The 15,639-nt window shown below is 43.4% G+C and overlaps 1 protein-coding gene across 3 annotated transcripts in view; it reads right to left on the minus strand.

Annotated features, from left to right (window-relative positions):
• FGF6 (fibroblast growth factor 6) overlaps window positions 1-4,269 on the minus strand; it is a 52,546-nt gene extending 48,277 nt beyond the window's left edge. The window contains exons 1-2 of one of the 3 annotated variants that reach the window (XM_081311326.1): window positions 3,547-4,269; window positions 2,480-2,583 (exon numbers count right to left, since the gene is read on the minus strand). In XM_081311326.1, the coding sequence (XP_081167452.1) occupies window positions 2,480-2,583; window positions 3,547-3,892 (450 nt within the window). In that variant the 5' untranslated portion in view covers window positions 3,893-4,269. The remainder of the gene's footprint in view (window positions 1-2,479; window positions 2,584-3,546) is intronic. The other 2 variants (XM_081311327.1, XM_081311325.1) reach the window with 2 other exon arrangements.
• Between the last annotated feature and the right edge of the window lie 11,370 nt (window positions 4,270-15,639).

Raw genomic sequence — 15,639 nt, forward strand, 5'->3', positions numbered from 1 at the left:
GAACCGGTTTAGGGTTGTTCAAGAGCATCTGGTCTCCAGCCACACAGGTGCCCAGCATCAGGTGCCCAGGCTTGGGCACAGCTGTCCAGGCCCTCTGACCCTGGGGTCCAGGGAGGAGAATCTCCCACCTAGGAGAAGATGCTCTTTGGTCAAATGCTGCTGGGGGTGGCAGAGTGAGAAAGGCGAGACTTCTGGACTCTGCTGGGTTAGTTCATCAACCCTTGACACCATCTATAGTCATTTGCCTGATGGGTTGGGGTGTCCAACAGTTCAAAGAGATGTCTGCTTACCATTTGCCACTCTGAATGTTTTTCCCCCTTTGAGGCATTTTCTCTGCTAAACCTTACATTCCTACCCTTTCCCAGATTTTCCTACCAAGACCAAGAGGTTTACAGTGGAAAGTGCAATAAATTTACCCTAGATTTGTGCTCCTCCCCTGTCTCCACCATGGAGTTCCTTTCTGGATAAGGAGAAAGCAATGCTAGTTTTACTATTATGGGTGGTGAGACTAACAGTTTATGTAATTTGTGCTTCCTTCCAGATTTACCTGTTAAAATCCCGGGCTTGTGAGGTAGACAAAGGGGAATGAAGGGAAGAGGGGAGGATGGAATAGGGAAAGACAGTGGAATGGGTCTGATCCAACATTCCTAGTACATATATGAGTATACCCAGTGAATCTCACCATCATGTACATCCACAAGACACTAATTAAAAAAGAATGCTATAATAGCAGAAAGATCAGTAGAGGGAAGGGAACGGGGCGGGAGGAAGGGAGGGGAAAGGGAAGAACTGGGGACAAAATTAGAACAAATTATAATTATGTCAACATATGATTATACTTTTATAATCATGTCAAAATGAATTCCATTGTCATGTATAACTACAAAGAACCAATAAGAAATATAAACAAACATATAAATAAATAAAATCCCCTGCATAGTCAACAATCCAAATTTCCAGCTCTCCAATTCAGTGGGAATCTGGGCAATATTCAGGCTGGTTAGAAGGTGCTTTTGGGGAGGATTCACCCCATGGAAGGGGTGCCTGCTCCACTAAAGTCTCTGGTTGTTCCCAGGCTGCTTCCTGTCCTCCCTTTCACTTTTCCAGAGAGTGATAAAGAGGTAAAGAGGGTGTTGGAGAATTCTAAGCCTCAGGCTGTTTCATTTCAGGTGCCCTCCAAGTTTCAGGGCTAGTATAACACTGGTGATTCCCTGTCTTCCAGAAGTCCTGTAGCCTGGTGGTCCCTAAGCCTGTCTATGCTCAAAAACACCCGAGAAATTAAAAAACAAACAAACAAAAAACAAAAACAGATTTGCAGCCCTCATCTCAGCCCTGCTCAATAATAATCTATGAAGGAGGTCCCTGCAAGGTGACCATACTATCCACAGAATCAGGAGGAGACCCTGCTTTTCATCCACGCCATGTGTGTCCATCCCAGACTTTGAGATGTTAGTTAACACTAAAGGTAATGAGCAGAGGCCATCTGGTCAACCTGCTCCAGTATTTAAAAGGCCTCTTTTGCAGGGATAGCCCCCTACAATCCAGCCCCAGCCCCAGATCTGTTTGTTCACTTCCTGAACTTCAGTTTGTCCTCCAAGGGGCAGTAAAATAGCCCTTCATACACTCCCCATAAATAACTCTGGTATTACTTGAAGATTGCTCTGAGGTCTTCCTTTTTAGCTTCCTTTCTGCTGTCAAAAGAACTCAGTTTTGACAACTTCAACAGGATGTTTAAACCCATATTTTAGAATAGGCCAAATCATGGGCTGAAAGTCCAGGTGGGTTGGAGAGCAGAAATTTTGATTAATGTGCTACATGTTGGCTACTGTGCTGAAGTGCCAGCATTTACCCTGCCAGAGACCATCTATGATGGCAGAGGGAGGGGTGGGACCAGTGCCTGCCAAAGGGGTGCCACAGAGGGGATCCTTCTCTAGTTTGCAGGATCAAAGACCAGAGGACATCAAACCTTGGAATAAAATTTCATCACAGTGCTGAAGATGGGAAACGGCCTCCATCTCCATGCTTCCTGTGGCAGTCCAGCTGGGATGCCTCCAAGAGGGACGTCATAGGGCAGCATATGCAGGCTGAACTCTCATCTATAGGCCTGCTTCTCTGGGCCTCTCTGGAATCAGACCAGCCCATGAGCCTGGATGGCAGCTGTATACCAGAGTGCAGACTTCTCTGACCCAAGAACTCCCTGTGCTATGGTTTCTTTAAATGCAAAGGCCCTGGCAGATGGATCAGGAAAATCATAGTCTAATGCAGACATCAATTAATTCTGAAGTTAACAAAGCAGGAGATTCTAGGAGCCCTCACTTGCAAGGGCTCCTTTCATAGCCCCTTCTTTTCTCATTTTGGATAAAGATTCACTTCATTTTGGATAAAGATAAAGATTCACTGTACTGTATTTGTATTATTTCCTTCAATTGTGCGTCGGGCCTTATGCAACCTGGAGCATCCCCTGGCCTGATGAACTCACCGTTGTGTACAATCTTCCTTTACTGTTCATGGCAACGAAGAGTGCACTTTTCACTCCAAAGAGACTCACCACACCTCGCTCCACTGTGGAAATTTCCAGCAGGCCTGACAAGGAAATGGGGGTTATATTACCTAAGGCTCATACAAATCAGAGTGGGGACTCAAGCCCCCACCAGGGCATCCAGTCCGTCCACCGCCTCCTAGATAGCCAGACTCTCTATGACCTCTGTCCTTGATCTCTCTAATTTTAGGAGATCCCATTGCTAGATTCATCATGTCCAACCACTATCCTCTGAAACATCAGTTCTGCAAGAAAAGGTTCTACATCAGTGACCACCATGCATCTATTTAAGATTAGCTTTGAATCTGGACTTTCACTGAATCAATCCCTCCAGATCCTTGGCTTGGGTAAAACCATGAGTTCTGATTATTATTATTATGATGATGATTTAATATAGGCTCACATGTTTTAACAAATCTCAAACCATCCTATCTAGGAAACATTGCAGCTACACAGAAGCTATTGGCTTACATGGATCCTGCAGTCCCCATCCTGTCTCAGCTGGGAGACTATTCATGCATACTGTGTCAACTTGTAGTATAAGGACCCAGGGACAAAGGGAGCAGGTTGAAGTAAAGAAAAGAATGTGCTTCAGCTGGGAATTTTGCAAACCATTTGCCTTTCCTTCTCAGAGAGGGAAACCGAATAAAAATAAGTTCATGTCTAATTTGGTCCAAGAATCCTTAGTCAGTCTCCCCACTGCTGCCCCATGGTTTTCTAGGCTGATGGTCCCTAGGGGTCTTACAAGGCCTCAGATGGGCCAGAAATGCTGAAGTAATTAGTGTCACAGGGACTGCCTAGGGTGATGGCAAAGGCCACCAAGATGCTCAGATCTCAGCATATTGAGTTTGCACCCAGGTAGGGTCCAACCAAGTCATCTAAGCAGTGCATAACATTTCTCCCCCTTTATAGTAGGGCTCCATCCACCAGAGCAAGACCCCTTCATCTTTTAGTTCTGCTAGAGCCCAAATCCCCAAATGTCCCATCTGGCTGCAGTAGTCACTCACTGTAGGGGTTCTCCTCGTGGGTTCCACTGATTCTGCCGTCGGGGGACACCTGGAGGTGAAAGCCGATGCCCACGTTGCAGTAGAGTCTCCGCTGCCGCTTGATTCCTACCAAATAGCCACTTTCCCAGTTCACCCCGGCGATCTCTCCAGCAAGCCCAGCTCGAGACCTGGATAGCAGGGTGCCCCAGCCTCTCGAGTCCAGCAGCGTACTGTTGGCGCGGGTGCCTGCAGGCGAGGGCACCACCATGCCCACTAGGACGCCTAGGAAGACGAGAGCCTGCAGCGTGCCCTGAAGACGTCCTGTTCCCCGGGACATAGTGATGAACAGCCTCTGTCCCAGGGCCATCCACCTTGCCTCTCAGGCACGTGGTCAGAATTAATGGCCCTAAAAATACCGCCCTTCTTGTTTTTCTCCCCTCAGCATGGCGGCAGGGGCTTATTTTTGGAAGGCAGATGAGGGCTGCTGACATGAAACCAAAGCCTGCTTCGGTCACTCGGGTTGAGAGCAGAGGGACCCAGGCTGAGCCGCGGCCGGTAGGGACCATGGCTTAGGGACGCTCTCTAGCTTGCCGCTTGCTCCGTCCCGAGGTGATACTATTTGATTTGACCTATCTTTATAGTTCAGCAGCCCGGCCCTCCCCTCCACCCATCATCCCCCTGACGTCAGCTGGCCGAGCTCACTTATCCAGGACTGTAACATTAACCTGCTCCTGGGCCTGGCTGCCTCCCCAGACCCCCATCACCCTCTCCACTCCCCAGGGATTCTGGGAGCCACTGTCATTCCAACTATGAGGCAGGAATGAAGTTAGCAGGGAGCATCTCTGGGGGAGGGGGGAGCTGGCTGGGAGCCCAGGGGAAGAGGGAGGCAGAAGCCACCCAGGACCCATATTGGGCAGCAGTTCTTGGCCTGGCAGTGCTGGCTTCCTTATTTAGAGGGCAAAGGGTAAAGACAGGGATGGGGAAAGGCTTGGTGGCGGGCCATGACAGTTGCCTACAAGTTACTCTCAAGACTTCTTCATGGAAAGAGCTCATAGTAGAGGAGGGTGCTGAAAGGCCAAACCTTTGCAGCAAGGGATTGAGGAGGGAGAGAGGGTTTGGCCCCCGCTCACCACTGTGGCTGTGCCATTCACTCCAGGTGGAAATTGTGTCTGGCCCTTGCCTAGCCCTCTGTCTGTTCTCCTCATCCCTGGTGGCTGATGGATACTATTCCCATTGTGCAGATGAGAAAGCAAAGCCTTATAGATGTGAAGTGGCTTGCCTGGGTTACCACAGTCACCAAGTGGCAGAGTCAGAGCTTATCAAGTGTACCTGAGTTCCAAGCCTATCCATGATTTTGCTTGTAAATAGAAACAGGATTTCCAGGCTTGCCCCCTGAGTTTATTTTGCTATATGTACACCAAGAACACATTATGTAATTTTTTCAGTAGCACAAAATGATTCATCTGTTAAATAAATAAATACTTATAAGTATCTCTGATGTGCATGGGAATTTCTGCATTTGCAGCTAACTTTGGCTAAGCTGGTATTAGAACTAGTAAAAATATTTCTGCTAAGAAGTTATTCTCACACTCAATTTTCTCTCCTCCTCCTCCTCTTCCTCCTCTTCTTCTTCTCACACTCAATTTCCTCTTCTCATATTCTTCTTCTTCTTCTTCTTTTTTTTTTGGTACTGGGGCTTGAACTCAGGGGCACTTGACCACTGAGTCATATCCCCAGCCCCCCCCTTTTTTTTTGTATTTTATTTAGAGACACTGTTCCACTGAGTTGTTTAGTGCCTCACTTTTGCTGAGGCTGACTTTGAACTCAGGATCCTCCTGCCTCAGCCTCTTGAGCTGCTGGGATTACAGGCATGAGCAACCATACCCAGCCTCATAGTATTTTTAAGTGTATTGCCTGTTTAATTGAAGTAAAGAAAATCTTTTTGAAAGCCTTCAAAACCCCTCACAAATTGCTATGTAAATTTAAGAAAAAACTGCATCCATCAGTGGAACATCAGCTCTGATTCTAAAGGAATTGGAAGGGGTGTGTATTGGGGAGGAAGTAGAGGTGGCAGTTTTAGTAGGGATGGGTTTGAACATCCTGCGCAGGTACAAGCTGGTGTCAGGTTCCGCACTGGGCAGGAAGGGGCTGGTGATTCCCTTGGATACATTCCACACCCACACTTCAGTTTGCAGGCAGCTTGGAAAAGCTCCCAGGGTGGGTTCTACTGCTTGGGGACTCTTCTGAGACATGACCACCTCCCTTCTGAGTCTAACCCTCCTGCTTTGGCCTGGTCCCAGCCTCTGGTCTGTGGCTTCTGCTTGCTGTGTGCCCCTCTAGCTGAGTCATTTGGACTGATGCATTTCTGTTGAAGCTTTGATTTTGTCCTACATGTCCTCTCCCAGATCCCTTGAAGACTAAATATCTTTTGTCTTTTTTATTCTCTGCTGATAAACTGAAGTGGGAGTGATATATGTTATTACTGAAGTAGGAGGGACAACATGTACTATTGTCCTCACCATGGGGCCCCCCAGCTTCCCAACCATCTTTCCACTCCCCATCCTCCATTGCCTAATGTCCAACCTTATCATCACCAGCACCATTTCCCACAAGAAGGAAAAATCAGTGCCTGGTGGGCATAGAGTCAGTCTACTGTACAGGATTGAACTGAAAAAAAAATTTTTTTTTGAAGGTTTTAGAAGCATCCTCTACAGAGTAGGAGGGTCATGAATAAGCCAAAGACAAAACTATCAACAAAAATAATTTCACTTTGGATTTTCAACTTGATTTCATACATTTACATTTTCAGAGGTATGAGAGCAGCAGGGACACATTTTTACTGATGTTTAATTTGAAATCTTGGGTCAACTATGCTTGTTATTCTGACTTGGGAAGGGACAGCCTAGAAGCATGTTGGATGGTAAGGAGGATGCTACAGTTTGAATCCTGAATGTCCTCCCAGGTCCTATGTGTTGAAGGCTTGGTCTCCAAACTGTACTGCTATCTTGAAGTGGTAGAACCTTTAAGAGGTGGCGCTTAGTGGAAGGAAGTTAGGTCCTTGGGAATGTGCTCTGAGGGGATATGGGCATGTCATTCTCTTCCTTTCTCTTTACTTCCCAGCTGCCACATGGTCAAAAGGCCCCCTTCATACATGTTCCTACTATGATATACTGAGCTACCACAGGCCCAAAGCAAACAGAGCCAAGTCACCATCCTAAACCTCTGAAACTGTGAGCTAAACTAAATATTTCCTTTTAAAAAGTTGGTGTGGTCCCAGAGATTTTGTCACAGTAACAGAAAGACTAACAGAGAAGTTATTCAGGAATTAACTTACCATGGATGACTAGAGAAGTACTAGTTGGCAAAGGTCAGAATCTCTGTGGAATGTTTTATTGGAACCCACCTGTTTTGGGCCTATCCAAAGAGAGATTGAACTATAACAGGGTCCATGCTGTATACCAATAAAGTTGGTAAATCTCTTTAGATTCACCTCATCCCAGATTCCTGTCTGTGCAGAGGTTGTTTCTGGCTGATGTGCTATATAAAGCATGGGTTTCATAATGGGGACACCTGGATTTGAATCTCAACTATACTACTCATTAGCTGTGTGACCTTGAGAAAGTTGTGAACCTCTCTGAAGAATTTTTTTTCCATCTGCAAAATGAGATCATTACTTCATAGGGTTGTTATAGTGATTAACAATAATATATGCAAAGGTCACTGCATAGTACAATATTACTCTTCCCCAGACAGTTCTCTGAAACTCATTGAAAATCTCTCATGCAATTAAGGAAGGACAACTCTAAGTGAGAAGGACCATCTCTCATCTCCAGGGGTGGGAGAGATACACGGGCTTCCAGTTCCTAACTGCCATCCACCAGAGCATATGTTGTGATGGTTGTTAACATATGCAGAAGCTGGCAGCCCAGATTCCTAAAATATTTTGAAAACCAGTAATAGCCTTGGTGTCGTCCACTGTTAAATATAAAACTTAAGTAATTCATTCTATTAAAAAGCCTGGGTCTTATTTTTATCGGGTGATGTGATGAGGCCCCATTCTAAATGTGCCTCTTGTGCCTATCTCTATAGCAACCCCACTGTGCTCATATATCCATATATTTTCCTGAAGGCTAATTAAGTTGACAACTGCTAGGGCTTCTTGGTTTACCAGATTTGCACTTGACCCTTCTCTTGGGGCTTAGGGACCCCTATGGATGTGAAGTGATAAAGAAAAGAGTAACAGGTGGAGGAGGCCTCTCCTGGACCCCTCTTTCAAATAGTTGTCCAACAGCCTTTGGGGGTTGTCAATCACTCTTGCTGGATGAGCCAAGACTTAGTAGAGGTGAGTGAGAAAATATGTTAATGTGTCTTCTTCCACAACAGGGTCCTTTTCCCTGAGTGGGGCACCACAAAGTTTAAATGGGTCAAATTCGGCAGCTTAGCTACACCTACCTTTCGTATCAGCTGCATGGTGGAACTGCCTTTGTCACAAACAGGTGGGTTGCCCTCTATGACTCCTGTTTATTACATAATAAAGATCAACCCCCCTGCCCTCCAGGAGTGACCATGAGGGAGAGCTCATGCAACTCAGAAGAGCCAGACATGTAGATAGTTTCCATCTACTTCTCACATTTGATTTTGAAAAAGTAACATTTGTCTTTTTTTCTAGATAAATTGGAAAATACAAAAGAGAATAGTGGTTTGTGTTTAGTTTCTTTGTGTCTTTTGTCTTAAAGTCTGTCTATACTTTGGTACAGGGACCTTGATACCATCCTTCTTCTCTTTCCCTATCTTGTTCAGACAGGTACCTCTGCACCTGGTACAGGTGGCTCACAGGACTTAAGAGCATGAGATGGACATGCATAGAGGAAGGGTCTAGGAAGGATCCTTACCTTAGATCTGATAAAATTTGAGCACTTAGGGCTCATGAAGGAGGGAGACCCTGGTGTCCAGCTTTATGATCTGGCTGCCTATATATTTGCAGTCCCTGGGGGAGGTAGCCATCTCATGAAGGAGCCTAAGTTATAAGGGAGAATTCAAGAGAAAAGAGTTTCATCCAGATCTGAGGTCTCCAGGTTGGGTTTCTGCAGGGAAGAATTGACTATTAACTTGCCAACTGTTCCATGTAAAACCTGAACTCTGTACTTTCCTAGTAGACTTCATTCCCCCGGGCACTGCCCCTGGGAATAAAAGCCCATTTAAAGTCATAATCCAAATTTCCTTGCTTCTTACCTCTCTACCAACTCATGTGGAATTTCATCCCACTATACATCATTCCCAAGATATTTCTGGAATTCTAGAGAATACCTCTTGGGACCATTGCAGGGCATCTACATGGACCACTTTGTTCCCCAGCCCTTCACCTCCTGCTGGGCCGTCAGTGGGTGTGACCTTTCTTACCACAGCTCATACCTAAGCTGAAGGACCCAAAGCTCCTCTTGTTCTTTTTCAAAGCAAACGAACATACTTTTGGCCCCTTCTTTATGTTATACCCGTGATAGGTTTACTCATTTTAATTTTATTTTCAGATTTCCTGCCTAGCAGAGAACTCAACCTGGTTATGGGCTGAGCTTAACAGGTTGGGTTCCCTTTTCTTTCAGGATACATTCTTTCTCAGGAGATTCCTCAATCCTCAAACAGTCTTCCGTGGGGGCCAGCCAATCTGCTGAATCCCAGGGGAAGATCAGATGGAGATCCTGCTCCACTCCCTGCAATTCCTGTGCAGAGGCAGGAGGGAGCCCCCGATGCCCAGCTTTGTGATCTGGCTGCCCACATATTTGCAGTGTTGGGGGAGCCAGCCATCTCCTCCACTCCACCCAGAAATCATCTGGATTCATGGGCTACACAGTCTATCCTTTCAATCTCAGCACCCCCACATCTTGCCATGTGTCTCAGTGTGACTTCCCTGATAGTCCCTTCCTTTTCTGACCTTCTCTTTCTGTTCTCCTCTCTTGATCCCCTCCTGTCCTTAATTCCCCAGCCATATATTCACGCTAGAGGGTTCGCCAACTGCCAAGGAGGCAGCACCTCAGCTTGGCTCACCATGGCCACAACTCTCAGCTGAATTTGCAAAGGGGCAGAGGAGTCAGATAACTTTTTGGAGCTTCAGAACGCAAGGGATTTTGGCTCTGCTCGGAGTTTTGCGGTTTCTCAGGTTTGACTTTCATGATCATCATCTAATAATACCTACTGCGTGCTGAGACGGGCATGCCCCCTGCCAGCCGCCATGCAGAGTTATGTAAAGACTCGGCCCTCAGTGGCAGGTTCCCCAGTATAGCACTAAAAGGCCACTATGTCCTGACCTCTCCAGCTCCATCGCCTGCCTCTCCCTCTCTGGGAATTTTTGCTTCTGCAATTTCAAATGGCCAGTTACTCTCAGTCATGCTTTGTGCTGTTTCTGCCTCATGCCTTTGCTCAAACTGTCCGATCTTTGTGTGGCAGATTGCTTCCCATCTTGAAAGACAGTTTGGATGTCACCTCTGGAAGCAATCCCTGACAACCTTCTCCCTGTCTCTAAGCTAGACTGGGTGCACTGCTTCCCCTTCCCCTCACCCCACCTCATAAATGTTTTGCATATCTCTCTCTCATTGCCCTTATCTGATTTATAGTAATCAAAGGTGCTCACTTTGATATTGAAATCCTTCAGCCAGCAATGACATCCTCCTTATCTGGCCATGTTCAGATCTGAGAACCATGTCTGCCACACAGTAAAACCTACGAAATGTTTGAGTAAGTGTTGATGAAGTAAAGACTTTGAATTCATGGATTTCATTAGATGAAGAAACAAGGGTCAAGCCCTCTGTGGAGAGGTGATTGGAATCTTGGTGGAGTGGGGCATATTAATTTGACAGAAGCACTTATCTATTTATTTATTTTCTATACTAGGGACAAATCCAGGGGCCCTCTATACTGAGTTACATTCCCAGCCCTTAAATTTTTTTTTTTTTTAATTTTGAGACAAGATCTTGCCAAATTATTCAGGCTGACCTCAAACTTGTGAACTTCCTGCCTCAGCCTCCCTAGTAGTTGGAATTACAGGTGTGTGCAGCCATGCCTGGATATGAACTTTTTTTTTCTTTTTTGCAGTTGTAGATGGGCAAAATGCCTTTATTTTGTTTATTTTTATAAACTTTTAAGAAATTTTAGTTGTAGTTGGACACAATACCTTTATTTTATTTATTTATTTTTATGTGGTGCTGAGGATCAAACCCAGCACCTCACATGTGCTAGGCAAGCATTCTACTGCTGAGCCACAACCTTAGCCCTTATTTGTTCACTTATATGTGGTGCTAAGGATCGAACCCAGCGCCTCACCATGTTAGACAAGCACTCTGACACTGAGTTACAGCCCCAGCCTCTGTACTTTCAATATTAGGATTAGCATTAAAATTAATTGCATTGAAGATTTCTGCTTACACAGTGATAGAGCAACTTGTACTGAACTTCTATTTCCATAATAAACAACATCCTGTTTCACCTAAGGCAGGGAAATTGAGAAGCAGAAAGTTCACAGTTCAAAAGGAGCTGGAGGCACAGGCTCACCCAAAGACCTAATCATAGGACTATAGAAGGCTTTCCCTGCCCGAAAGCCTCACTACTATACTACTAAAGGCCTAGTTACTATTGTTCCTTTTACCCAGTATATCATGTCTAATCCCAACAAAAAATTAAAAGGCAAAAGAAACAAAGCTTGAAGACACTTAAACAAGCATTGTAATCAGAGACAGATGCAATAGGAATGTTGAAATGATCAGATAATGATTAATAGAAAAAGTTGACATCATTGAAGAACAGATGGATAACGTAACAGAGAGATGGACATTCTAATACAGAATAAAAAACATGCTAGACATCAGAAACATTGTAACAGAAATAAATAATACCTTTGATGAGCTCATTAATAGAATGAATGTCTCTGAGAAAAGAATCTTTGAGCTTGAGGATAAGACAATTGAAATTCTCTGAATTTAAAAGTAAAGAGATTCTGGGTCTGGTGACACTCATCTATAATCCCAGAGGCTTGGAGGCCGAGGCAGGAAGACCATGAGTTCAAAGTCAGCCTCAGCAACTGAGGTCCTAAGCAACTCAGAGAAACCCTGTCTCTAAATAAAATATAAAAAAGGGCTGGGGACATGGCTCAGCTGTCAAGTGCCCCTGAGTTCAATCCCCAGCAGCCCTCCCACCCCCCAAAAAAAGTAGAGATAAATATTGGAAAAAGAAAAGCTTAACAAAAGAGAATATACAAGAAGTTTAGACCAACCACAGAAAATATAACATGCATAGTGAGAATACTGATGGAGAAGAAAGAGGAAAGAGTTAAAGCAATACTTACATCAATAATGGCTGAGAATTTTTCCAATTAATGTCAGGTACCAAACCACAGATACAGGAAGCTCAGAGAACATCAAGCAGGATAAGTGCCAAAAATCTAGATGCAGGCAATTATATTAAAACTTCAGAAAAATCAAAGAAAAATTCTTGAAAAAAAGCCAGAAGGAGAAACTACCTTACTAGAGAGGAGCTTAATTCCTACCTTACTTAGATAGGAATTATATCCAACTTACTCTCAGAAATTAAGCAAGCAAAAGGAGAGTAGAGTTAAATATTTAAAGTGTTGAGAGAAAAATATAACCTAGAATTCTGTGCCCTGAGAAGTGATCCTTCAAAAGTGAAGGAAAGAAAGACTTTCTCAAACAAAAATTGAGGAAATTTGTTGCCAGTAAACTTGACTGGAAAGAAATGTTAAAGTTCTTCAGAGAGAATGAAAAATGATGTAGGTCAGAAATTTGGATCTACATAAAGAAAGGCAGAATATCAGAGAAGGAATAAATGAAGGTAAAATAAATATTTTTTATTTTCTTGTTCTTATTGATTTACCAGATAATAGTTCATTCACAATAGGAACAGCAACATATATATTTTATTCTACGTAATTAAATTATTTATAATATGCTTATGTATGCTTTCTTATAAATAAAATGAATGACAGAAATGATACCAAAAAAAGGGAGAGGGAAATGAGGACTATATGCTAGTATAAGATACTTGCATTGTAAAGTGGTAGAGTATTATTTAAAAGCGGACTAGGATTAGTTGTCAATATATATTGCAAACTCTGGGGCAACCACAAAAAAAAAATTGAAGAAGAAAAATGGATAGGTAAATATGCTAAGAAAGAAGAGAAACAGACTCATAAAAATACCCAATTTAAACTATAGATGGCAAAAAAGAGCAGAAACAAAGGAAAAGGGTGATGAATGGAAAATACTTTAAATGGAGATATTAATCCAATTATATCACTAATTATTTTAAACAACAATGGTATAAATATACTAACTAAAAGACACATCGCCAAAGTGGATCCAAATGTAAGACCCAACTATGTGTCATCTATTAGAAATTCACTTTGAAAAAAAGACCCATATAACTGGGTGTGGTGGTACACACTTTTAATCCCAGTAGCTCTGGAAGCTGAGGCAGGAGGATTGCAAGTTCAATGCCAGCCTCAGCAAATTAGCAAGAACCTAAGTAACTGAGCAAGACCCTGTTTCAAAACAAAAAATAAGAAAGGCTGGGAGGTGTAGCTCAGTGGTTTAATGTCCCTGGCTTTAATCCCTGGTACAAAAAAAAAAAAAAAAAAAGACCCATATAGGTTAAAAGTCCAGGAATAAAGGAAAATGTACCATGTTAACACTAATCAAAATAATATAAATCAGTGCTCCAAGAAGACATACACATCCTTAATAAATGAATACACATTTGTAGTTGGAGACTTCAGCACCCCTCTAATGAGAAATAGATAGATCCTACAGCAGGCAGAAAAATCATTAAGGGTACGGTGGAATCCACCATCAATCAATTAGATTAATTAACATGTATAGACAATGTCATCCAAAAACAGTAGTTCATATATTCTTCTCAATCTTACATGGAACATTCACTAAAATAAACTACATTCTGGACCATAAAACAACTTAACATTTTTAAAGAATAGAAATTATACAATGACTGTTCTCAGACTATAATGGAATTACACTAGAGTCTAATGACAGAAATAAAGATTTAAAAAATCATCCAAATACTTGGGGACTAAATAACCCATTTCTAAATAAAACGTGTGTCAAAGGAAACATTTCAAGAGAAATTTGAACTAAGTGAAAATGAAAATAAAATGTTTCAAAATTTGTGGGAGGCCTCAAAAGCAGCTTAAAGGGAAGTTTATAGTATGGAATGCATATATTAGAAAGAGAAAAAGATCCAAATCAATAATCTAAACACCCTCCTTAAGAAACTAGGAAAAGAAGAACAAATTAAACCCAAAGCAAGCAAGTAAGCAGAAGAAAAGAAATTTAAAAAATTAAAGCAGGAATAAATGAAATTGAAAACAAGATATCAATAAAGATAATCAATGAAACCAAAGATGGATATTTTGAAAAAATTGATAAAATATATAACCTCTTGTCAGGGTAAGTAAGAATTAAAGAGAGGACACACATTATGAATAATAGAAATGAAAGAGAGCACATCACTACAGGTTCCAGGGATATAAAAATGATAATAAGGGAATACAGGGGGAGAGACAAGACGGCGGAGCAGGCCGCAAGGCCAGGCCCAGCAGCTCCTTGGTACTGGGCTTCCGAGGCGGAAGACGGCTCCTCCTCGAGGATCACTAGGCAATGCTGAGCTGACGTGGATCTGGGGCGAACACTCTAGGCCTCTCAGAACACACACTGAGCCCGGATCGGCTGAATTCAAGCTCCCGTTTGCCTGCTTCCCGCAGACAAACAGCTGTGACTCAGCACTAATCCATCCGGCTGAAACAACTGGTCAGCCCTTCTGATCCTACGGAGGTAAATGCCTACCAAGCCTTCATAGGTAGTGGCCACAGGTTTGAAACGGGGCTTGGGAGAGACAGTAAGGACCCACCCGTTGCATTGGTCGTCCGGCAAAGGGAAACGAACTGTCGCCATTTGCAAGAGACACCACCATGGCAGAGAACTGACGTCATCAGACTGCGGCAGAGGAGATAACTTCATTGAAACCTGCGGCTACAGATGTGTAATTCCCTAGCCTTCCCTCTCCACACATCGGGGAAACCTTAAGGGCCCCTCCCAGCTCTCCCGTGAGCACGATAGCCAGACCGAGGGAATCTGAGGTGGCGCGGGACCCGCGGCGCGGAACTACCGCTCCCACCAGTGCTGACTGCTGAGGCCTCTTGCACCAGCTACCGGGGGCGTGGCTACTGGAGGGCAAGTAAAATTCGCTGAGGATTCTCAGCCCCAGGCTCTACAAACTTAGGGTCTGAGGGAATGGCAAACTGGAAGAGTGTGCCCAGTCGTTCATGAAAACAGGGCTCCCGGGAGCAACAGACCTGGCGTGTAGCCAGTATTGTGGTGAGCGGCACCCGTGAGAGGGGCCTGGCTAGAGGAAAAGTGGGAAGTAACTAGACATGAGGAGGCCCTAGGCACTCAGGATTGGAGACTCGCCCAGTCTGGGAGGAGCTGCTGCACAGTGATTGGTTCCCGCGTATTGACAGGAGAAACTTGACCTGGTGGGCACAGCGCCACCTACTGGAAGAGAAGTTAATCAAACTCTAAGACGGCATTTATTAGTTTTTTTTTCTTTTTTTCTTTTCTCTCTCTTTTTTTTTTGATTTGGGTTTTTCTTTCATTTTCATTTTTCTTTCTTGTTGTTTTTTTAAATTTTTTTTCTACAATTTTTTTTAAATTTTTTTCTTCTAATTTTAATTTTAATTTTTTTTAATTTTTTAAAAATTTTTTTTCTTTTTTTATTTCCTATTTTTTTTCTTCTTTTGTCTTTTCATTTCTCTTATCCCCCCTTCCTTGAATTCTACCTGCTTACTCTCATTCTCTTTAGTGACTTCTTCCCTTCCCTTCTAATACCTTTCCTCCCAAGCATCAAATAAATTTATACGAGTAAACAGTAACTCAGCAGTCAAACAGAACAAGAAGTAACATGAACAGCTTCAAAAAGCAAGGAAGAAAAGGAGTACAAACAATGCAGGACAGCCTAAATATTCAGGAAGACCTAGAGTCATCAGAAAAATGGTCATATAAAGAACTCAAGGAACACCTTAGACAGATGGAATGGAAC

Source organism: Spermophilus citellus (genome assembly GCF_964194105.1).
Source record: "Spermophilus citellus genome assembly, chromosome: 10".
NCBI classification, from domain to species: Eukaryota; Metazoa; Chordata; class Mammalia; order Rodentia; family Sciuridae; genus Spermophilus; species Spermophilus citellus.